Genomic DNA, 23,118 nt, shown 5'->3' with positions numbered 1-23,118 from the left:
CTCCTGAACAGGATGATGGACCCACTCAACCCTTCAGGTCTTTTGCAAAAATGTGAGAATGGCTTAAGAAAAAAAAAACCAGTGCCAAAGGGAAAGAGAAAAGTCCAGCTGCAAAGAAACAGTTCTCTAAGAGGACACAAAGATTTGTAAGGGTCTCAGCAAGTTTCCTTTCCCTCGTTGAGCACTCAATACTTTCTTTTCTTGGACAGTAATTTCCTTCCCAGCTGCTCAGAGCTCTCAGAGACTTTGCAGGCTGGAAGCCCTCACAGGCTGTGTCATGGGCTGTCTCACCCGCTGTTCTTGGTTCCTGGGAGGGAGGGTGCTCACATCTGAGCAGCCATGTCCTCTGGGCTCCCAGGAAGTGCCCACCACTGTCAAGAGGGCTCGTTCAGCAGGAGTGACCGTGGCTAGCAAGGACGAGCATACTCCATGGGCCAAGGACAGTCTGAGCACCAGTCCTTCCACCCAGCGTGACGGCAATGAGCAGGATGTCTGCTGTGATCTTCACAAACGAGGAGAGGACAGAGATCACGGAATTTGTTTCCACGTGGTGGTGACTGACGCTCGGGTCGGCGGACCCCAGAGCAGACCCCTCCACACTTGGAGCCCATCACTTGTCTCAGCCTAACCCCGTCCCGATTTGTCCTGCTAGGCCCTCAGGGGACCAACCCAATACCTCTTTCCACCCCTGCACCCCAGTGCCTTTTCTCTAACATGGAGACCCCTGAGCCTCCCTCCTTGGACTGAAGCCCAATCTGTTCACAGTAAGGGACGAGCCGCTGAGTCACACTGTTCACTGGTTTATTGAGACTGGGGGAGATCCCTCCCCAAGAGACACCACGGCGTGAAGGGGATGCCTCCGTCTGTCTGTGCCAGTTGTCACAGGGCCTTCTTGTGGTTGGGATTCTCACCAACTGTCTACTGGAAGCAGCTCCCCAAGCCTGCCCCCATTTCTTCTCCCTTAACTCCCCCCAGAAAAACACAAAACCAAAGGGAGCGGTCCCGGGAAGGAGGACTAGGAGTGTGGACCTAGTGCAGTACATGAGCACAAAGGGGGGTTCAAGCAGAAAGCGCGTGAGGGTGGGAACTGGGGAAGGTGCATCATGATGTGTAGGGTGGGTGCCTCTGGCTCTGTTGGGAGAATACAATGATTTTAAGGTGCAAAGGTGAGGGTACCCAGGTACCATGAGCGCACACAGGGAGAACGCACGGGTAAACACAGATGTGCGCCGGTGGGGAAGGCCTCCGCGCGGCAGACAAAGGGCGCAGTGGCCACGAGAGCGCCAGAGGGAGGCGAGGACAAGGCGCACACGGGAGCACAGGAGGGAGAAGAAAGCACGTGTGAGCACGCATGCACACGAGTACGTGTGTTGGGAAGCATGAGCACACACAGGGCAGAGGCAGGAAACTCCAGAGGGTCGAAGCTGGTGGAGGGGTGAGGCGTGGGCCAGTGGAAGGAGACCAGGTAGGGAGAGAGGGCGCTAGCAGGAGGGGAAGGGGCGCGGCGCACTGCCGAGGGGCCAGGGAAGCTGCAGCCAGGCACCAACTGGACCGCGCAGTGGCTATAAAACAGCAAGCACACGAGAGAAAACACACCGGTTCCACAGTCCTGGGGACCCAGACAACCCGGCTCACAGAGGAGGCCTTCCCCCAGCCCCTCCTTCTCCCCTCGGGCCCTCACTTGTACAGCAAATGAACCCGGCTCCCGTCACAGCTGAGCCGGTCAGGGGGCTCATGGGGGCCCCTGGGCAGGCCCCCCGAGGGGTCTGGGGGCGTAGGGGGGTGGCGCCGGGGGCGGAGCTGCTGCCGAGACCGAAGCTGATGGCGCAGCTCGGAGACACGCTCCTCTTTCTGCAGGAAGAGAGATTGGGAGAGGTTGGAAGCATGTGGGGAAGGTGGGGTGTGGGCCTGAGACGGGACGGAGGCCAGGGTGGGCAGCAGACGTGAAAATGAGGAGAGAGCGAGGAGAGCTAAAGAGCAGTGGGGGCAGCGGGCGGAAAAGAGGGGCCAGGGAAGTGAGGCGTGGGGGGCCGGGCGGGGGAGGGAGGTCCCTGCGCACGGATCTGCGCCAGTGCCCCTGCCGCCCTCACACCTCAGCGATGATCTTCTCCAGCTCCCGGTTCTCCTTCTCCAACAGCCGGGACTTCTCTTCCTCGTTGTTGTTGGTGGACGAGCCCGTCTTCATGGTGTCCTGCGCCTCCGACTGCCACTCCCCCCGGGTGATCAGCCTGCGCATCTGGGGGCGAAGGTTTGCGGCATGAGGTGGTGGAGCCCCAACTGTCGGCGACTAGCAGGTGGTGGGTTGGAGTCGAAAAGAATGAAAATAGAGGGACAAGCTGGGCCCCAACCAAGGGCAGGAGCGGGAGAGGGTCCCAGGAAGTAGGGGTGGACCGTGAGGGCAGAGGAGCGGGGAGCGCCTCACCTTCGGCACGAAGAGCACGACCAGAGTAATATAGGAGGAGAACACTATGGCAAGAGATGCGAAGGCGAAGGCTGCGTCCTGCTGGCTGGACAGGATCATGGTGACCGGGGCGGTGATGAGGCACAGGACCTGTGGGTGGACCCTGTTTGGGACCTCCAGGCTTTCCTCCCCCAGGAGAGAGCCCCTGAGGACAGGTCCTGGGGGAAATCCCCATCGGAAAAGGGTCCGGACTCCAGGCCACCCTCAGCTCCAGATTGTCCCACTCCAGGTCAACCCCTCCCTCAAGGCAGAGGTCCTAGGATCCGCACACACGCACATTCAGAGTCCCCAAGCGTCAAGAGTCAGGGAAATCTGGCAGGAAGCTGACTCGGATTCCAGCCCGGGAACCACAGACAAGCCATCTAACCTCCCTGCTTCTGCTTCCTCACCTGTGTAGGGGGACACTAACGTCTGCTTCACGGGTGGTCAGGGGAAGATAGTGTGCTTTACCCACTGGAAAGTGTTTTACACACCGGAGGCACTAACTTCCGCCCACTGACCCAGCCCTGATTCCGCCCCGGCAGCCCTGGGGTCAGCGCCAGCTGTCCGGGGCTCACCGCCACATTGTAGATGGCCATGCCCACAGCCCGGTGGTCGTTGATCTTCTCCGTTGACACGCTCTTGGTCTCGTAAGCAAGAAAGATGCCCAGCAGCAGCAACAACCCCTTGTAACCATAGAAAATGCCTGGAACGGAGCAAATGGTCACCTGGGCAACAAGACCCCACGCACCCACTCCCTCCCCACGCCCTCCACATCCTTCACCTACTGCTGTTCTGCTCAGAGCTCCAGTCGGCCCCTCCGACCTAGCACACCCGTCTCTGTCCATCTCCCCAACGTGTCCAAACCTCACCACCTCCTTCTGGGACATGGGAAGAAGACTGCTGAGAGCCGGTGTCAGCCACACAATGTCTCACCTCCTCACCCTCCAGGCTGAGGGGAGGCTTTGCCTTCCCTTCTGGTCACAGACCAATGTTCAGGATGCCAAAAGGGGCCTAACCCAGGCCCTCACAGCCCTGGCCTCACCCTAGGAAGCTGACCAGACGGATGGTGTCAGGCTGTCCCCACGGGCCACTCTGCCACCAGCTCTGCCTCATCCCTGCTTTAGACCCCCAGCTCCTCACGGAAAAAGACCAACTCCCCCATTCCCAGAAAGGACCAGTGCAGCGACACAGAGGAGGACATTTACACTGCCCCGTCGCCCAAGACCCTTCCGTCCCCCAGCCTGCTGTCCTCGCCCCACCACTCCCCCACACCCCACGCACCAAGCCACGTATTCATCTTCTTGGAGCTGCAGTGCTCCAGCTGGGGCAGGATGGACACGTCAATATCTTCCTTCGGCTCCTCCTTGGCAAAAGTCTAAGGGAGATTTAAATAGGGCCCCAGGGAAGACGGCGGTCACCCTCCCTGCCCCACCTCTGCTCAGTCCCCGACCCCCAACTCTGCCCCCTCTTTCCCATGCCAGGCCCCACTCTAGGCTCAGGAGTGCTTTCATGAACACCACGGAAGTGCACGTCCCCCAGCTTTCCACGATGCCTGGGACGTCTACACGTCCTTCCTGGATCCCCACCACCTGGATCCCCACCTGCACTGGGGCTCCTTACAGCTGCTGTTGTGCAGAAGGACGGAGAGCCCTCTCCACGAGTGGCTTTCCTCCTCAGACCCCAGGCAGCGCAGAGACCCTGACCTCCAGTGCCTCCCCTCAACGGGTACCTCAATGGTCCGGTGCAAAGGGTCCACGATCTGCCAGATGGCAAGAGTGAGGACATCCATGCCCACCAACAAGCCCACCGTGGCATACAGCTTCCAGGGCTCCAGAGTCTGGATGGACACAGAGCATAGGCAGGTCAGGGAACCCTCTAAACCCCAAGAGCCAAGGACCTAAGGGCTGAGGTTAAGCAGCAGCTCACCTTCCTCCACTCCTTCTTCTCCTCCTTCTTTGTGAAGACCGTGTGGACCCACCAGATCTTAGTGAACATGGAGCCGTAGCCCAGGCTAAAGCCCAGACCCAAGAGCCAGAGACGCGCCTAGGACAGGAGAGGGGGCAGGGCAGAACCGTGTGCAACAGAGGTGCAGCCAGGAGCGAAGGGGGTGTGCAGAGGGCCAGCAAGCTTCGTCCTACCCACCTTCTCCTCTGCCAGCAGGGCGACCTTGCTGTGATCTCCTGGGGCGAATCCCTTTGGACCCCCAGCGTGTGGTGCAGCACCAGATCCTTCACAACACGGCCCCAGCCATCGCCCCAGACTCCTCTGCCCTTTTCTCCCCCCAGGCTCCAGCCAAACCGACAGGCTCACCTGATCTAGTGGCATCTCCATCCCTGCAGGCCACATGAGTGACCACCCTAATTCCTCCAGCTGAGGAAAGCCCACGCATCTTTTGATATTCCAGTGCCGGTCCAGCTACCTCCTGAGCAGCTCCCTCTTTGCTCCCACAGCACTTTGTGCAGAGATCTCTCATGCTGCCCTGCAGCTTAGCGCCCACCCCCCCCCCCACTGCCCTCTGGTTTCACTGGGGACCTACAGCCTCTGGGGAAGTGTGCTTGTGTGTGCAAATGCCATGTGCAAGCTGCATGGTCAGGACAGGGCACAGGAAGGAGGAGTACGGACGGGCAGGGACAGGGGCCTGTTTCCTACCAGCAGAACAGAACTGCACAAATAAGACTACTGAAGCCTTTCCCACACCCCAAACACCAAGCACGCACCTCCTTCCTGCCCCCAGCCCCCTGCTGTCAGGTCAGGTCTCTACCTCGGTCCTTCCCCCCTCCCCCTGGGAGCGCAGTTCCTGGGCTCAGCCCCCACAGCACAGACAAGCTGCCAGGGTTGGAGGGTTCTTTGTGCAGACCCCTTCCTGCACTCTCAGAGCCTCCCCCTTCTCTGTGAGGCATGCCATGGCAACCTTGGAACTGGCTAGAGCCACACAGTGAAAAGGTCTGGAGGTCAGGAAGAAGGGATGCAGCCAGGCAGAGACCAGGGGGGGCAGGGACAGCGGAGGAAAGGCCAGGCACTGTGCCTCCAGGAGCAGCTGCAGGGCAGGGCGAGCCACGTTCCAGGGGGAGTCTGCCCACCTCCTGCTCACCTGGCAGACGAAGGGGAACTGGCTTCTCCCGATGTGGTAACCATCCAGCCCGAGGGGGAAGACGGCAGCCAGCGCCAGGGAGCAGCCCACAGCCGTCAGATTGTTCAAGTTGGGCTGGGAGTTCTGGATATAACTAGGGCAGAGGCGGGAGAGGAGAAGAGTTAACCTCTTCTTCAGGGAGGCTCGGATCTTCAGAGCCACCAGGGCCTGGCCCAGCCTGCAGCCATGGGCCACGGCAGAGTGCCTGGTGCAGCCTGGGCCAGGGGCGGGCGGTGCGTGCAGAGGGCTCCCAGCACCCCCACTGCACACACGGCGTACAGCCCTCACTGCTACCCCAAGAACTTTTAGTTTTCGGTGAGCTGCTCTGGAGCTGGAATGGGACGTGGGTCTGGTTGCCCCTTTGGTCGTCACGGTCGCTGGGAAGGCATGGGTCAGAGTGGACACCTCGACCCCCCACGACCTCAGCAGTTACACAGGTCTCATCTCAGTCCCTGCCAGGGGCATGCTCACTGTCTTCAAGGGGCAGACAGAAGGAGGGCAGTGACAGAGAGGAAACTTACCGGACATGAGAGTTGTAGATATTAAACGACAGACAGACCACAGCCAGGACAATGCCCAGGCTGGAGAGCACAGAGACCGAGATGAAGAGTTTCTGGGACATGAAGCGGAATGTCTTGATGACCAGGGTCTGGTCAGCCGGGGGGGCCCCTCCTGCAGGGCATTAGGGGTAAGGGGAGTCCTGGTCAGCCAGGGAGCTCCTCCTGCGTGGCACTGGGGGAGTCTGGTCAGCTGGGGGCCCCTCCTGCATGGCACTGGAGGGGGAGTCTGGTCAGCCAGGGGTTCCTCCTGCATGGCATTAGGGGTAAGGGGAGCTCTGGTCAGCTGGAAGATCCTCCTGCAGGGCACTGGGGGGGGTCTGGTCAGCTGGGGGGGCCCTCCTGCATGGCACTGGAGGGGGAGTCTGGTCAGCCGGGGGTTCCTCCTGCATGGCATTAGGGGTAAGGAGAGCTCTGGTCAGCTGGAAGATCCTCCTGCAGGGCACTGGGGGGGGGGTCTGGTCAGCTGCGGGGCCCTCCTGCAGGGCACTGGGGGGGATCTGGTCAGCTGGGGAGCCCTCCTGCATGGCCCGGAGGGGGGCTCTGGCCAGCTGGAAGATCCTCCTGCAGGGCACTGGGGGGGGTCTGGTCAGCTGGGGGCCCTTCTGTAGGGCACTGGGGGAGTCTGGTCAACTGGGGGGCCCCTCCTACAGGGCATTCGGGGAGTTGGTCTGGTCAGCTGGGGGACCACTCCTGCAGGGCACTGAGGGGTTTGGTCTGGTCAGCTGGGGGCCCCTCCTGCATGGCCCTGGGGGGGGTGGGTCTGGTCAGCTGGGGGGCCCCTCCTGCATGGCACTGGGGGGCGGGTCTGGTCAGCCAGGGGGTTCCTCCTGCATGGCACTGGGGGGGTGGGTCTGGTCAGCCAGGGAGCTCCCCCTACATCGCACTGGGGGGGTCTGGTCAGCTGGGGGCCCCTCCTGCATTGGCCCTGGGGGGGTGGGTCTGGTCAGCCAGGGAGCTCCCCCTGCATGGCACTGGGGGGGTCTGGTCAACTGGGGGGCCCCTCCTACATGCACTGGAGGGGGATCTGGTCAGATGGGGGCTCCTCCTACATGGCACTGGAGGGGGAGTCTGGTCAGCCGGGGGTTCCTCCTGCATGGCACTGGGGGGATTCTGGTCAGCTGGGGGCCCTTCTGGCATGGCACTGGGGAGTTGGTCTGGTCAGCCAGGGGGCTCCTCCTGCAGGGCACTGGGGGGGTCTGGTCAACTGGGGGGCCCCTCCTACATGCACTGGAGGGGGATCTGGTCAGATGGGGGCTCCTCCTACATGGCACTGGAGGGGGAGTCTGGTCAGCCGGGGGTTCCTCCTGCATGGCACTGGGGGGGTTCTGGTCAGCTGGGGGCCCTTCTGGCATGGCACTGGGGAGTTGGTCTGGTCAGCCAGGGGGCTCCTCCTGCAGGGCACTGGGGGGGGTCTGGTTAGCTGGGGGCCCCTCCTGCACGGCACTAGGGGGGTGGGTCTGGTCAGCCAGGGGGTTCCTCCTGCATGGCACTGGGGGGGTCTGGTCAACTGGGGGGCCCTTCCTGCATGGCACTGGGGGAGTTGGCCTGGTCAACTGGGGGGCCCCTCTTGCAAGGCCTTGGAGGGGGCATCTGATCAGCTGGGGACCCCTCCTGCATGGCACTGGGGGGGCGGGTCTGGTCAGCCAGAGGGTTCCTCCTGCATGGCACTGGGGGAGTTGGTCTGGTCAGCCAGGGAGCTCCTCCTGCATGGCACTGGGGGGGGGGGGTCTGGTCAACTGGGAGGGCCCCCCCTGCATGGCACTGGAGGGGGTTCTGGTCAGCTGGGGGTTCCTCCTGCATGGCACTGGGGGTCTGGTCAGCTGGGGGGGCCCTTCTGCAGAGCACTGGAAGGGGGTCTGGTCAGCCCAGGGGCCCCTCCTACAGGGCACTGGAGGGGGGGTCTGGTCAGCTGGGGGGCTCCTCCTGCATGGCACTGGGGGGCGGGTCTGGTCAGCCAGGGGGTTCCTCCTACATGGCACTGGGGGGGTGGGTCTGGTCAGCCCAGGGGCCCCTCCTACAGGGCACTGAAGGGGGGGGTCTGGTCAGCTGGGGGGCCCCTTTTAAATGGCAGTGGGGGGGCGGGTGTGGTCAGCCACGGGGTTCCTCCTGCATGGCACTGGGGGGGTCGGGTCAGCTGGGGGCCTCTCTTGCATGGCACTGGGGGACGGGTCTGGTTCAGCCAGGGGGTTCCTCCTGCAGGGCACTGGAGGGGGGTCTGGTCAACTGGGGGCCCCTCCTGCAGGGCACTGGAGGGGGGGTCTAGTCAACTGGGGGCCCCTCCTGCAGAGCACTGGAGGGGAGGTCTGGTCAGCTGAGGGGCCCTCCTGCATGGCACTGGAGGAGGGGGTCTGGTCAGCTGGGGGGGCTCCTCCTGCATGGCACTGGAGGGGGGGTCTGGTCAGCTGGGGGGCTCCTCCTGCATGGCACTGGAGGAGGGGGTCTGGTCAGCTGGGGGGCTCCTCCTGCATGGCACTGGAGGGGGGGTCTGGTCAGCTGGGGGGCTCCTCCTTCAGGGCACTGGGAGATGGGGGGGAAGGGACAAGGAAATGAAGATGAGGCAGAGAAAGGGGCTAGGGACAGCTGTCTCTAGCCCTGAGGAATGGGGCCCTCGCTGCCCTGAACCCTGAGTCGGGGTTGCTACAGTGGAGTGCTCCCTACGGCTCGGGGTCTCGGGAAGCGATCAGAAGTGAGAGGAGGGAATGCAGCTAGAGGCTAAGATGTATCTCCAAAGCTGCAGTCTGTTCTGTTAATGTTTGTTCTATGTTTTCTGTCTTTTTGGCAGCAAAGGAAATGGGAGGGAAAGAAGGGAAAGACTGAGAGGTAAAGTTCACGAGGTCTCTCAGAATTCAAATCAAAAGCTGCAAAAGGCAGTTGTAGAATCATAAAGCTAAAGAGTTCAAAGTATCCAGTCTGGTCTCCTAACCTCAGGAAAAACACCTGATCTGTGATTTTTAACCCCGGCAGGATGATATTCCCAGAGGTGTTTTCTAGTTATTATTAAGAGGAAGCTCAAATTTGTCAACGAGTTCACAGCGGGGGAAAAAAAAAACTAATTTCAATTTGCTTAGCTTTAAAAAGAAAAGTGTAATTTAGGCCAGGCAGCATTTATAGCAGTAGAGAATACTGTCCTAAATTCAAATTATAAAAAAAACATGTCAGAACTCCAGCAGTGCTGGGAGCTAGGAGCTTCCAGTTGGGTAGGGTAGCAGGCAGCTGCCTCCATCCCTAACATGCCAAGCCTTTATTTATCCGCAGGTCCTTCCTTTTGTCCACCTTGAGTATCTTTCCCATTTTCGGTTGTTTAGCCCACCAAGCGCACAAGGAATAATTGCTCACTTTGTCTCTTTAAAAAGCACGTTTGAGTGGAAGACAATCATATGAGGTTTTGCAACCTCTCCTATAATTTAAGCAACCAGTTTCCTGAGAGAGATGACGAGGCAACTCCATCTCAAAGTAGCTGGTTCAGATACATCAAGGTACCAGAACATCTGGGAAACCCAAACGGGGTTTCCATGGCTACCCCCTGTGCACCCGCCCTTCTGATCCTATTACTTGAGCAATGCATTATTTTTGCTAGTGCACTGCTCCCTCTCCAAATACACAGCTCCCCTACCCAGGTCTTAACCCGGACCCTGGCCCATCTCCCTGGCACACTTCAAGCTAATGGCACCTGCCGCCCCACCCTCGTTCACATGCACAATGCTTCCCCTTGGTTGCTCAGAGGCACTGAAAGAAAACACAGACAGGACCTGCTTACCGATCCACTTGTCCGTCTTGGACCAGGAAAGATCATCCTTGGTGCTGTCATAGTAGCCGATCTTCTTGTAGCTGCCCCCTGGGCGGGAGACAAGAGGGGGGTGAAGAGCCCGGCCTAAGCACTAGCTTCCCATTCCCCTGAAGTCACTCTCCCTGCTTGTGCCTGAGCCCCTGCGGGGTCCCTGGGAGCACCTGACGGCTCTCTCGAGTCCGCAACCTGACTGTCTCCCTGCTTGTGCCTGAGCCCCTGCGGGGTCCCTGGGAGCACCTGACGGCTCTCTCGAGTCCGCAACCTGACTGTCTCCCTGCTTGTGCCTGAGCCCCTGCGGGGTCCCTGGGAGCACCTGACGGCTCTCTCGAGTCTGCAACCTGACTGAAAGGCAATGGACGGTGGATGCCAAGGCAGCGCGAAGACAAGTACGGGGAGCATCTTGTATGTTTGAGGCCTCCTTGGAGAGGGCTCCACAGACACATCCCTCAGCCTCACGCCTCTCCCGGCCGTCGTCTGGCACTTTGATTCTGGCTTCTAAAGCTTCAGCGTTTCTGCTGATTCTCCCTCTCATGACAGACAGAATCACAGGATCTAGTTTCCCAGTGGCTTTCATTTTAATTTTAGAAATTTCTCCTCTGTTGGCTTGGGTTCTAATTCCTTGGAAAGTTGCATCTGCCTCTTAGAGCCATGAGGGGGGAATTCAGCCATTCCTAAGAATTCCCGCTCCAGAACTTTTCCCTCAGAAGCCAACCCACAGCCCTCTGCTCTGGGCTACAAGGAAGATCTGCGGACGGGGTGGGGCGGGGGCGGGCAGAAGGAGCCTTTGCACGTTCAAGGAGGCTGAGAGCGGCGTGTGGACAGTCCAACTCACAGAAGCTCGGCAAGTACGTGTGTGTGCTGACGTATAAGGAAATACAATCTAGAAAAGCCAGACTACATGTGAGACACGAAAATCGGGAATGCTAGCTTATATAGCAAGGAAATGCAACAGGTTCCTCGAAAAATAGCAGGTTTGCTAGGTTCGGCTTGCCCGGAGTCCACAGGGGTGCACCCGACAAGGCGTTAGCCCCTCAAAGCCAGGCCACCAAAAGCAAATTTCTGAAATCACAAGGGAAGCCACTGGAGAAAGACTGTGTCTGCCCCTTCCCAGCTCCGGGCATCCCACCCCTCTGAGCTTTTTACTCTTCTTACTATGTAAACACACGTGATGAACCAGTTCAGAGAAGGGCAGGAGGCAGGGAGGCACCTTCCCCAAGTCCCTCCCCGGGCGGTGACCCAGCCCAGTCCCCACCTGGCTGCCCGGCCCCGCGCCCACGCTCACCCTGCAGCTGCTCGATGAGCGTCCAGGCCATCCGGGCGCCACTGGCATCAAACACCACGTGACCCTGAGTGCGGGAACAGGCGGGGGCCGGACAAGGTGATAAAAGCAGGAGCCAGAAGAGAGCATCAGGCACTCTCTGGATCCTTATGTGTTTGATGTAATTGAGCCTCTGAATGAATTCTATTTATGGCATTTGCCTGCATATAGGACATACCCCAGATGCCCATACCCTAGATTTTAGAAAAATTCTTCTTTGGAAAAGAAGCTTCACCCATGGGGGATTTGAATGGGAAACATCCCCAGCTAGAGCCCCAGGAGACCTGGCCCCTGGCTGTGACCTGGGCACATCACCAAATCCCTCTGGACTCTAATTTCCCCACTTTGAGAGCAATAGGAGATGATCTTTCAGACTACCTCCTCTTTTAAAATCCTATGATTCGCATCTGACTCATCAATATCTGGAGATACACGAGGGAGAGGTTGAAAGGAAAGGAATACAGCATTTTCCCTTCTGGTCTCTTACGGGTTTTCTGGTTTGGGGGTCTGAGACCGATTACTGCAGGAAGGAGGGCGCGCTCTCTCTCAGGGGAGGACAGGGGAGCGTGAGGGGGTGCTGTCACTCACAGAGACACCCTCGAAGGACGAGGAGTTCATTGCCCGGTAGATTTGGTCAGTGATGGTCTGGTTGTTATAGTTGAAGTCTTCCAGGCGCACCCCCGAACGGCCACCCCCTCCGGACGTCTTGTTCAGGGCCAGCGCCAAGGCCCAGATGGCATCGTAGGCCAGCGGTGCCTCCTGGAAACCACCTGTCTCCTCGGGGTGTCTCTTGAGTCTCTTGGTCAGTTTCTCCACAAACTCCTGGGATGTCTGTGGAGGGAAGGATGGGAAAAGGGCTGGCGTGGGTGGGTGTGTGGGGCACGGCTTCTGATTCCAGCTGCAACACTTGTAATCAAACGATGGCTTGTGTTCCTGTTGTCAGAGGGAGCAGACAGACATGCGGAATCTGGAACAACACCCATGTGCCTGTCTTGGAAGCTGCCGGACTGGAGCTGGGGTGAGCGGGGTCCAGTGGCCTCGGGTGCACAGATACTAGCTCAGAACTGGAGCCAAAGATCTAAGGGAATGGACACTCTGCATGATGAATGGCCGAAGAGAGTAGACATGGAGCGGCAAGGCGATGTTCTCCCAGGCTCAGACTCTCTCAGGGGGCTGGACCCGGGACCTCACAGCTCCTCCGATTCTCAAACAGCCTAGAGGGGCCCCCGCGGAGCCTTCCTCACTGGGCTCCTCAACCAGTGTGCTACCTCCCTGAGCATCCTCATGTGCTTTCAGCTACAGCCCCCCAGACGGTTTTCGGGAGACTGAGGCCCCAGAGACACCCTCCCTGTGTTTGAAAGCCAGTATTCAGTCCCTACCCATACCCCTCCCCACCCTCAAACTTTGTCCTCCAACATATATAAAATGCTGGGTATAAAGTTAGTTTCTCTTTGTAAATTTCCCTGTCTCTCAACCTCATCTTTGTCACTGATACTCAGATCTACAGTCCAGCTCAGCATTTCATGTCCTGTATCTCCAACTGCTCTGAGGCATTTGTAGCTATATGATCGATAATCCAAAATTAAAAATATCTAAGATGAAGCTCCACTTTTCCTCACTCCCTGGCACTTCCCAGTACGTGAGACTGAAGCCTTGGAATCACCACGTCCTCTTAATTGTTGAAATGTTTCATTAAGACCATCAGTGCCTATACAGAACAGTGTTAATAATAATAGCTAACATTTATATTTCCTGACAATGTTCCAGGCATTTTTCCATTTTTCTGAGGTATGTGTATGTGTACATATGTTATATATATATATATATGTATGTATGTATATAGAAAGAGGCACAGAAAAGTTTAACTTGCCGGAAGTGATACTGCATGGCAGGGCTGGGATTCAAGCCCAGGCAGCCTGGCATCAAAGCCCATACTCTTCCTAACCACCTCGCATTGCTTCTGCACGCTGACATGCCTCTCTCCAAGAGCACCTGCTCAGCAGCCAGCCGCGAGGCTGAGACTTCCTGAGTAATCCTTCACAAGTCTATCCAATCTTCAGTTCACAGTACACACTAGATCAGAAAAACATCCAGATGGAAAGGGATTCATCTGCCCTGCATGGTGCTCTCCCCACCCAGATCTTCAACTCTCCGTGGGCTCCAGGTCACTCGACCAACATGCTTACCCAAAAAATCATTCCGCCTTGGGCCAACAAAGATACCTTTGCAAATTTTCAGGTGGAAACATTACTAAGCAGCTCAAGGAAAACTGAACAACAGCAAAAATTCCACAACCCATAGAAATTAGTAAAGCAATCAAGGGCAACTTTATGACCCTAATTTTCTATCAGCCCTGCTGGCTGTCTCTATGTGAGGGACATGACACCGATGCCCGACTGTGACCTAAACCATGTATCCTGAGGCAGCTTCCGATTTTGTATTGTACTGAGATCTGATGGGACCTCTATCCCAATTTGTGAGAACTGGAATAGAATCTTACCCCCAGGTAAGGCCACCTCCCAGCTGCCCCTCTAGCCCAGAGCTGTCAAGTGTCCCCAAAACCACTCCAACCCACTGGCCCATTGCTGGCTCCTTTCTAAACCAGGGTTTCTCGATCTCTGCTCTACTGACATTTGGATCAGGAGAATGCTTTGCTGTGGGGGACTGACCTGTGCATTACAGGATGTTTAGAAGCATGCCTGGCTTACCCCATAGATGAGAGCTGTGACAACCAAAATTGTCTCCAGATATTGCTCCAGCCAATAGTCCTCAAAACCAGTAGCATCAACATCCCTAGGGAAACTCATTGGAAAGGCCCACCCCAGACCTACCAAATCAGGACTTCCGAGGGAAGAGCCCCGTAATCTGTGTCCTAACTAACCCTCCAGGATGGTGTAGACAGCTCTGCTTCTCTTCTAGATCTCCATGGCTCTGGGTCCCCAGGTCCAACCCTTGCTTCTGATCTACCTCTCCTGGTCTTGCTTGATTCATCTACGATCCATTCCCTGGTCAGCTGTTAAGGCTGCTTCTACCCTCTGGAATATCCTGGCTTTTCCACCTGGCAATTTCAGCTACCAAGCAGGCCTGCAGTCTCTAGAAGCCCTACGGCCTCAAAGGCAGGCACCACCTTTCTCTAGAGACCAAGAGCCAGAAAGACGACCCTCCAGCGCATTCTGCTCCAAAGCCCAGATGTCACTTCATACCCCTAACCAAGCCCCTGCTCCCCACCAGGGGCTCCTCTAGTCCCCTGCTATGGGGTAGAAGCCATGATGGGCAGGTCCCAGGCTCAGGGTGCCAATAAACCTCTTGGCTTTGGGTCCAGCTCCTCTACTTCCCCAGGTCTAAGGATGACTCACTTCTCAGGTGCTCTACAGGGAAGTGATCCTCCAGAATCTTCCCACTGTATGTTTCAACCAAGATATCTTAAACATGAAGTTTAAGGAATTTCCTAGGACAGTGTCCAGAGTCCGTGTGACACAATCCACGGCTAGGACAGACTGCCTGAATTTTCTTCCTCTCTTGCTTAAAAACTGCCATCAGCAAGACAGTATCAGCCAATAAAGGCACAGACCCTTTAGTCAGATTTCATGGTTTTCCACGCAGGGTGACAGGGCAGAGTGGTTTGGAGTTAGACTCAAACAAGGGTCAATTCTGGCTTCACCACTCAGCAGTTACCGGGCCTGGGCCAAGTCCCTCAACCTCTCTGAGTCAGTCTCCTGGTCTGTAGAATGGAAATGAAAAACCTTCATCAGAGCTTGGCTGGGAGGATCACAGAAACCACGTCCCTAAATTCCTGGTTTACTGCACAAAAGCAATGATGACTACACTTTTGTTTTAATGAGATATTTGGGGTTTTACAACCATTAACTTGCCCCTAGCATGCTTCCCAAAACAGGTCTTCCAGACCTGGGGCTACCCCTGGTGATCATAAGCAGACATGGAGGTTGCCTCATAAGCTCACTCAAGATTCCTGTATTCCTCCAGATAGAGCCCTGAGCAAGACAGAGTCTCAGCCTCACACCCCACTTCCTCATGCCCCTCGCCTGCAGGGCTGCCCCAGCCTTCCCAGATCAGAGGACATGTCTTCCAGCCCCAGGCCTGTCACCAATCAGCTCTCTGGAACCGACGGATTTCAGAAGTCCCTTTTACATCTAAAATTCTGAAAGAGGATCATTAAAAAAACATCAGGAGTCAAGCTAATGGAGTGAATATTAAGCAACTCCGAAGGGCTCTGAAGTCACTGAGAAAACAGACCGTAGTTCTGCTCAGTAACAGTGCTGGTGTCAAGGTGTGCTTCCGTATACACAGCATCTATATTATCATTAACGCCTCTCCCTCATTTGACTTCTGGCCAACCAGCCCTCGTTGCCATGGTAACAGCCCTCCGTCTCGTCAGGGGCCTCGTGAACATACCACTCCCATCTCTCTCTCTGGTTCCTGCTCAAAGAAGTCAGCGCAGAGATGGATGCCACAGGAAACACGGTGCAAACAAGCCCTGCGTGCCCTCCTGTGCCTGCAGATGCCACTCCTGTTCCCCTCCCCCGCAAGGCACCCTCAGCTCTCTCCACCTGCCCAGGGGCTGGCTTCTCGGTCCCCACGCTCACCATGTTGGAGATGCTGCGGGTGTTGGCAGGGTTCAGCATGACAATCTCGGTGGTGATGTGGCCTTCCACGGCCTCGGTCATCTCATCCACTGTGCAGTTGATGGATGGGTCATAGGTCTTGAACCAGTTGTCAGCGTACCACCCAATGAGGAACCAGACATACTTCTTCCCGAAGAGCCGCTCCTTGTACACCTGAAGGCAGAGAAGGAGCAGGGCGGGGGCTTTGTTTCTTTTTCTGTCTCATTTCCCTTGACACTATCCAGCCTCTTGGGAATCAGAGAAGAGCAGAAAATTGAAAAGAGGAATCTACAAGTCTTGGAGGGAGTAGGAGAGACTCAACTCCTCCTCCTCCTCCTAAGTTCCTCCCCAGCAAGTCAGGAAAGATGGGGTTCAAGGGTTCCTGTACATACACACGGGGGTAGGAAAATGAGACCTGGAGAGAGAGCTGAGTGCGAGAAGCCAAGAGATGGAGTCAGAGCCAAGAGACAGGGACGTCCTACTAATCATCGCCTCAGATCATCTGCTATCAACCTGAGCAGACGTGCAGAGAGACCCCATCAGACACCCAAGGTACAGAGCCCACCCAGGCCCCTCCCGCTTCGGATTCCAACTCTACCTCACAAAACACTTTCCGGGCTTCAGTCTCATAGAAAAGTCCCACGATGATTCGGGCATCCTGGCGCTACAGACGGAGAGAAACAGAGCTCCTGAGGGAGGCCTGGAAACACCCAAGCACTTCCACACCTTGGATTCCCTGCCCTGGAGAGCTCAGTGTAGGTTTTGCTCACAGGGTGGTGGATAAATGCCAACTGGACGATGAGAATAAACGTCCCCAGGAGATGCTACTCTCTCCCAGCATCAAATTCTGTGATGTAATAGAGCTGTTAGCGAATGTTAATCACATTGCAGTGTATCAATGTATCAAATCAACACTAAGCTTACACAATATCATTCATCAATTGTATGCAATATATAACTACATATAATATATAAGGTGTATGATACATTATATAATATAAAATTACATATTGTAGATATGTATATATAAAAATTTATCAAATCAACTCTTTGCACACCTTAAGCTTATACAATGTTATATGCTAATTATATCTGGATACAAAAAAACAAGACAAAAAAACAAAAGAAAACAAACAAACCAAAAAAAACCCCACCTGCCCCTGCCTGGTTCTCCTCTCCAACCTCCCACTTTGTTCCCCCAACCTGGTCCCTCCGCAGGCTGAGTCCCCCACTCCCGAGCAGCACACCTTAAGGTTTTTGACTGGCACGGCTGGATCTGAGAAGAAACTCTGGCGGAAAGTAATCTCAATTCCAGCCTCCTTCACTCGCTCCTCGAGGTCGTCCAGAGTCTTGGGTGGGCATGAGAAACAAATGGAGAAAACTTGGGGTGTACAATGGGGTCAAAACCAGAGATGTTACCTGGGGACTGCACACTCAGAGCAGGAGGAACAGCAGTTCTGAACCCTCCTTCAACCAAGTCTGTGCCCGGGGTGGGGGAGCTCGAAGGAAAGCATCTGCCGTCTCAGAATGTAGACTCTACATACGAAGGTGCTCGAGAGCCCCTCCTGAGGATCTGTGTCCCGGGAAGCCACCCCACTCACCCCACTGCCACCAGACAGCAAGAGTGGGGGAAAGGAGCGCAGAGGACGTGGGGAAAATGAGTCAGGGTCTGGTGTGCACAGGGTGGTCTCAAGCTCAAGAGGCAAGTGCAGACAGACAGAGGGATCAGAGAAGAGTGCCCTGAACCCCTGAGAGAGTGGGGGAGGGTTAAAGGGCCACAGAACCTAAGGGTGGGGTGGTCCAAAGACTAGAATAGAAGAGAGGGGGCTGACTATCTTTTCCAGGTCGGAGCCCTGCCCTTCCTCTTCCCACTTCACCTGTCCCGTCTCTCTCTCCCTCTCATTCCCTCCTTCTCTGCTCCTTCTCCGTTCCCCCTGTTCCTACTCACACACACACACCACCCCTGCGTGTCTCCAGAACTTGCTGCCTTTCTGCGTTCCTATCTCATATTCCCTCTCTTATCTCAACTTTGGAGTGAACCTACTTTAATAGAAGTGGGTCATTTGGGGTCTGTCCGGGAAAGAGAGCATCAAAGGGAAAAACCGTCCTAAAACCAAAACCCAACTCTGTTTATTCCTCTGGCTACAGAAAGAACATGCACTTAACCCACTCAGAACATATTTGCTTTTGATAAAGAAACAGGCTCTTTGGGGCGCCTGGGTGGCTCAGTCACTAAGCGTCTGCCTTTGGCTCAGGTCATGATCCCAGGGTCCTGGGATCGAGCCCCACGTCGGGCTCCCTGCTCAGCTGGGAGCCTGCCTCTCCCTCTCCCTCTCCCTCTGCCACTCCTCCTGGTTGTGTGCTCTCTCTCTCTCTCTCTCTGTCAAATAAATAAATAAAAATCTTAAAAAAGAGAAAAGAAACAGGCCCTTCTCCCCAAAAGGAATCCCGGCCACATCTCTCCGCACTGAAGTTCGAGTGCATGCACGCTCACCGAGGTGAAGACCTCAGTGGTCTGCTGGATGGTGGCGATCTTCCTCCAGCCCCACTTTTCAAAGAGCTTCACACGGGTAGGATTGTGGAGCGTGGCCGACGGATGAGTTCGAAAGAATGTGGGAAAGCGCTGCCTGTTGGACAGGGCCGGTGAGCTGGAGCCGTAGGAGAGCTAAGGGACAGAGACACAGAGCAGGACATGCTCGCCCGGAGCTCCGCTGCAGCCCTCCTCGCTGCCCCCAAGCCTCCTGCCCAGCTCTGCCCCGCGTGCACCGGTTCTCAAAGGCCCACAGCCCCTGGCACAGGCGCTCACTTCCTGCTGAGGAGGAGCAGCAGCTGGGCTCTCAGGCCACTGCTGGAGGGCCGTAAAGGACCGTGAGTCCTGAAAACGGGTCCCCTCCGCAGTCCCCTTAAATACAGAGCTGCAGGACTCCCCTGCTCAGCCCCACGGCCCGGCTTACCACGATGAGGTTCCACATCCTGGCAGCCTCAGCCACAAGCGTGGAGACGGAACTGCAACCAGGCATGAGGATGATCTTGATGGGGTCGTTGTAGAGCAGCTCATACAGGTACTTGGTGGCTTGGCCTGGGTCACACTGAATGGGGAGGGGGTAAGTGTCGGTCACCCGTGCTCCTCCTCATTGCATCTCCAGCAACCTAGTTACTTCCCAAGTACCCATCCCTCCGCTGGATCCCTTCTGTCATGAGCACCATTTTCTCCTCCTTCCTGACATCTCTTCCCGTCCAGTCTCTCGGTTCCCCTCATGCATCAAACACCGTCCCCCGTGCTCCCCCTGCCTCCTTACCCACGTCCTCTCCTGCACGCACCTCCATCAGAATTACTGCACAGACCACCTTTCCTCCCTCAGCCCCTCCTCAGACCTCCCCCAGCCGACCTTCCTCTATCACCCCATCCCCTTCCCCATGTTTCTAAGCTCCAAACATCGGTGAGTCTGCAGGAATGTGAATGAGTCCCCAGACAGCCTCCTCAGAACCATGCTATGAAACTTCCTCCTTCATCTCTGCAAACTCCGGCTCCCCACCTTCCACTTGCCCCTGGCTCCTCTCTCTTCAGGGCTAGCGATAAATAAACACAAGGAGAACAGGGAACAAGACCACTAGGGAGTCCTGCTGGGCCCTGACATTTGACGGGTCCATTAGAAAAAGAGGCACTTGGGGAGGGCTGGAAGTGGGGGTGGAATAGGTGAGGAAGAACTGGGGAGAGTAAATAGGGCGAGACTCTCAACAAACCAGAGGGTTTAGGGGTGCCTGAAGGAGGGGCAGGGAGATGGGGAAAGTAAACAATGCAGAGCTGGGGAGGGGAGGGACGGTGGGAGGAAGAGCCGCATGGTGAGCCCCTGCCTGTTCCCCTCCTGCTGAAGTATGACATTTCAGAAGCTGCTGGAACCCCAAAGGAAGTCGAGAAGAAATGGAAGGCAGTGGGCAGCCAGGGTAGAGAAGGAGGAAGAGACAGGAGGCACAGGGGCTGGGGAGGGTGACAGGGGGCAGGCAGAGAGGGAATGAGGAAGGCCCCCTAGAGCCTGCTCACTTCCCACTGGGGCCTGACATTTGAGACGCCGTGGGAAGTTGGAGAAGGGGAGCCAGAACCCTCTGCTGCCCCCCCACCCCCACCCCCTGCTAAGAGGTGTTTTTGAAGGCTCCTCACCCTGGCAGCTCTGCCATTCTCAGGCCCCACCTTCCTGCACTCTCCTAGCAGGTTACCCCAGATGCGGCTCCAGCTCCCCCTTGCAGCCTGGGGAAGGTTGGCAGGAACAAGGAGGGGCACCGACAACACACACACAGGCTGACCCAGGGCTCTTCTCTGGCTTGCTCATCCCTCCCCTACCTTCTCTCCTTCCACACTTAGTTCCTCCCGGCAAATTCGCTGCTTCTCACCCCCTCCCCAGCAGACTTCCTCTCAGCCTCTCTTCCGCTCTCTCTTCTGCATAGGATCTGGGCTTGCCCGCAGGAAAAACACACATTCCAGTTTGCGGCTTTCCACCCCCCACCCCCTTCGCTGCCTCTTCTGGTTTCTCTTCCGTCTCCCTTCTCTCAGGCCCCCCATCTGCTCCCCAGCACCCCTAGGGAGTCACCTGTCATGGTGGATGAGTCTGGGCTAAGACACGGGGCTACGGGGCTCCCTGGCTCCCTGTGACCCCCTCTCCTGACCCCTGCACCCATCCCTCCCAGTCTCTGGCCCCAAACTCCCACCTCCAGCAGACCTGACCCTCTGCTCCTCCCCCTGCCTCTCCCCTAACACCTAGTTTTTTTCGTGTGCGTGGCTGGTCTTCCATGGGGATCCTGAGGGTGGCTACTGAGACATCCACCAGGGCAGAACGTGTAATGGCAAAAATGCAGATGCCTGGGACTCGTTCCTGACCAGGAAGTTAGAATCCGTTTTAAACCCACTCCTCTGGTGATTCTCATGTACCCCGAAGTTTGGGAATCCCCGCCAAAGTGTCAGGAAGGGTTTGAAGTCCTCTCTCCAAGCCCCTTACCATCCTTGCTCTCTTCTCTCCAAGCACCCCTTCAGCCCCACTCTGCCCACTCCTCCCTCACAAACCTGCTTCTCAGAATGACTACATCCGGGGTCCACCCAGGTGAAGACGACCAAGTCCTCACCTCCGTACTCCACTCTACTCTCTCCCAGCCCCTTACGATGCTGGGGCCACATGTCAGAGAAGATAAATTTGAGGTCCCAAGTCTCTTTCCTTCCCTGTGGCACATACTTCCCCATACTCCCAATTACTCATAGGGAATAGGGTGGGAAAGGAATCTTACGGAGCCACCCTCTACACCCGACCCAAATGTTCTTTCCTTCCCCCTTTCTCTGTTCCGCGCCTCCCTCACCCTACATCCTATTTCCCTTCTCACATCTCAGAGGCCACACGCTGTAAGGAAGATAAACTCAAGACCCAAGTTCCACAGGATGCCCAAGAATTGATCTCTAACCCACTCCTCCTCATCGCCCCCCTCCCCTACCACCATTCTTTCCTGCTCTCTCTCCTGCCTATACCCAGACTCCCCTCTATCGCCATGCAATTGTAAGGGCTCCTGTGTGGACCTCAAATCCAATTCATTTTCCCAGGGCCTCTGCCCATCTCCTGACCATTAGCTTTCCCAAACTATAATATGCCACATACCCCACAGTCCAGGAATCTTCAACAGAATAGGGCTCACAGCTACCCTGCTGTTTGTTGTGATAAATAAACCAGAGCCCTCAAGTCCCTCATATTTTTCCTTATTCAGAGTTCCAACCTGCTGCCAAGATTTACCTTGTTACCATGGTAAATCTAAAGCCCTGCTCCAGCTCCTCACCTCTGACACCTCCTCCATCCCCTGAACCCATCCCAGGGTGAGTTTACTCCCAGAGGACCAGGATCAGCTTGTACCCTAAATCCACCACCAGTTTCCCCAACCCTCCCCCCCCACTTCCACGCATCCTGGGGAGCAGAAAGGTCTGCCTCACGGCCTGATTAACCCTCTTAAACCCCCAGACCCTCATCATGAACCTCCAGCCCCTGTGACTCTCCCCAAGCTCCTGCACCCCCAGCCCATCTCCCCCGCTCGTCACACGTGGGAGGGGTCTGCTTCGCAGTACCAGAAGTCACTCAGACGGAGGCCCGTGCAGCTGGCCCCCTGCCCCCCCAAGCCCCCACCGCCCGCCCACTCCCAGGTCGGGGGCTACCTTGCTGTCGTGGTGGATGAGCTTGAGCTCATAGTCCGGCAGGATGTCCCTGCGGCTATTCACGTCCTCCAGCGCCATCTCCACCGCGGGCTGGCAGGCCTGGCCCCCGGGCCAGCCCCCGCTCATGGGAAACAGCGCCCCGATGTACACTGCGCGCCGCTCTGAGGAGGGGTGCGGGGGGACCCGCGGGTGAGGCCGCGGGAGATGAGGGGAGTGGGAGGCCCACAGCGGAGCCACCCCCGCCGCCATCACCACTAGGAGCGGCAGCGGCCACCCCGCCCGGGGAGCCGGGGCCCCCGGACCCATGACCGGGAGGAGAGGGGCTGTTTGGGGAGGGGGAGGAGCTCAGGGGGGACACTTTTCCCGGGGAGGGCTGCTGAGGGGGTGTCGAGGAGGCGCCTCCATCCTGGTCTGTGTAGGGAGGAGAGGGCGAGGGCCCCAGGGGAGCGGGGAAGGTTGGCTTCCTAGGGCCCCCACGGCTCCAGCTCCCGCCCCTGCCACCGCCACCTCCACCGCGGACTCTCCTCGCGGACTGACTGACCGACCGAGGGGAGGAGGAGGAGGAGGAGATGTCGGGCTGGGAGGGGGCCCTGACGTCACGGGCGGCGCGCGGCAGCTGCGGGGGGAGGGGCGGGGAGGGAGGCGCGCGCGGCCGTGGGAACGACAGGCCGAGGGGAGGGGCGGGGAGGGGCGGGGCGGAGGACGCGACCCCCCCACCCCCCGCGGGAAAGGCCTGGACCGGGAAGCGGGGGGAGGTCCCAGCTAGGGGGCGGTCAGGGAGGAGCCGAGAGGGGAAGGGGCGTGCCGGGAGGGCGGGGGGAGCCGCAGCTCGGGGGAGCCGGGGGTGGAGACGCGAAGGACGGCGGTGGGACGCGCGTGTCTGAATCGGGGGTGTGGATGGATGGGGCGAAGGGCTGAGGGTGTGGGGGACAGGGCGATGGCCGCGGCTTAGGAGAGAGGTGGTTGGGTGGGAAGGGGGTGGCGTGAAGGGGAGTGATGGGGCGGAGGCTGGCTCCCCGGGGCTGGGGGGACACAGCTCGGGAAGGACTGGGAGCTGCGAGAAGGCAAAGGGTGGAG

General features: G+C 57.4%; 1 protein-coding gene across 1 annotated transcript; it reads right to left on the bottom strand.

Annotated features, from left to right (window-relative positions):
• Positions 1–797: 797 nt before the first annotated feature.
• On the bottom strand, positions 798–22,347 carry GABBR1 (gamma-aminobutyric acid type B receptor subunit 1). Its single transcript, XM_028091762.2, has 18 exons — positions 22,042–22,347; positions 18,815–18,949; positions 18,355–18,525; positions 17,108–17,209; positions 16,459–16,524; positions 15,843–16,034; positions 11,827–12,069; positions 11,203–11,266; positions 9,891–9,968; positions 6,095–6,245; positions 5,535–5,667; positions 4,370–4,486; positions 4,173–4,280; positions 3,725–3,818; positions 3,019–3,146; positions 2,423–2,551; positions 2,093–2,236; positions 798–1,851 (listed from the first exon to the last, which is right to left on the bottom strand). Exons 1-18 carry the CDS (start codon positions 22,345–22,347, stop codon positions 1,678–1,680), a joined length of 2,535 nt encoding a protein of 844 aa, XP_027947563.1. The 3' UTR covers positions 798–1,677.
• Between the last annotated feature and the right edge of the window lie 771 nt (positions 22,348–23,118).

This window comes from Eumetopias jubatus, unplaced genomic scaffold (genome assembly GCF_037043125.1).
Source record: "Eumetopias jubatus isolate StellerSeaLion01/CBP00866 unplaced genomic scaffold, mEumJub1_p1.0 scaffold_6, whole genome shotgun sequence".
NCBI classification, from domain to species: domain Eukaryota; kingdom Metazoa; phylum Chordata; class Mammalia; order Carnivora; family Otariidae; genus Eumetopias; species Eumetopias jubatus.
The sequence above is the reverse complement of the archived record's forward strand: the minus strand, read 5'-3'. Positions and strand labels throughout refer to the sequence as shown.

Coding starts and splice junctions, on each gene's coding strand:
- GABBR1 (XM_028091762.2), bottom strand. CDS start 22,347: ATGGGTCCGGGGGCCCCGGCTCCCCGGGCGGGGTGGCCGCTGCCGCTC. Junction 18,526..18,814: donor GGATGTGGAACCTCATCGTG/GTAAGCCGGGCC, acceptor TCTGTCCCTTAG/CTCTCCTACGGCTCCAGCTC. Junction 4,487..5,534: donor AGTTCCCCTTCGTCTGCCAG/GTGAGCAGGAGG, acceptor CTCCTGTCCTAG/GCGCGTCTCTGGCTCTTGGG.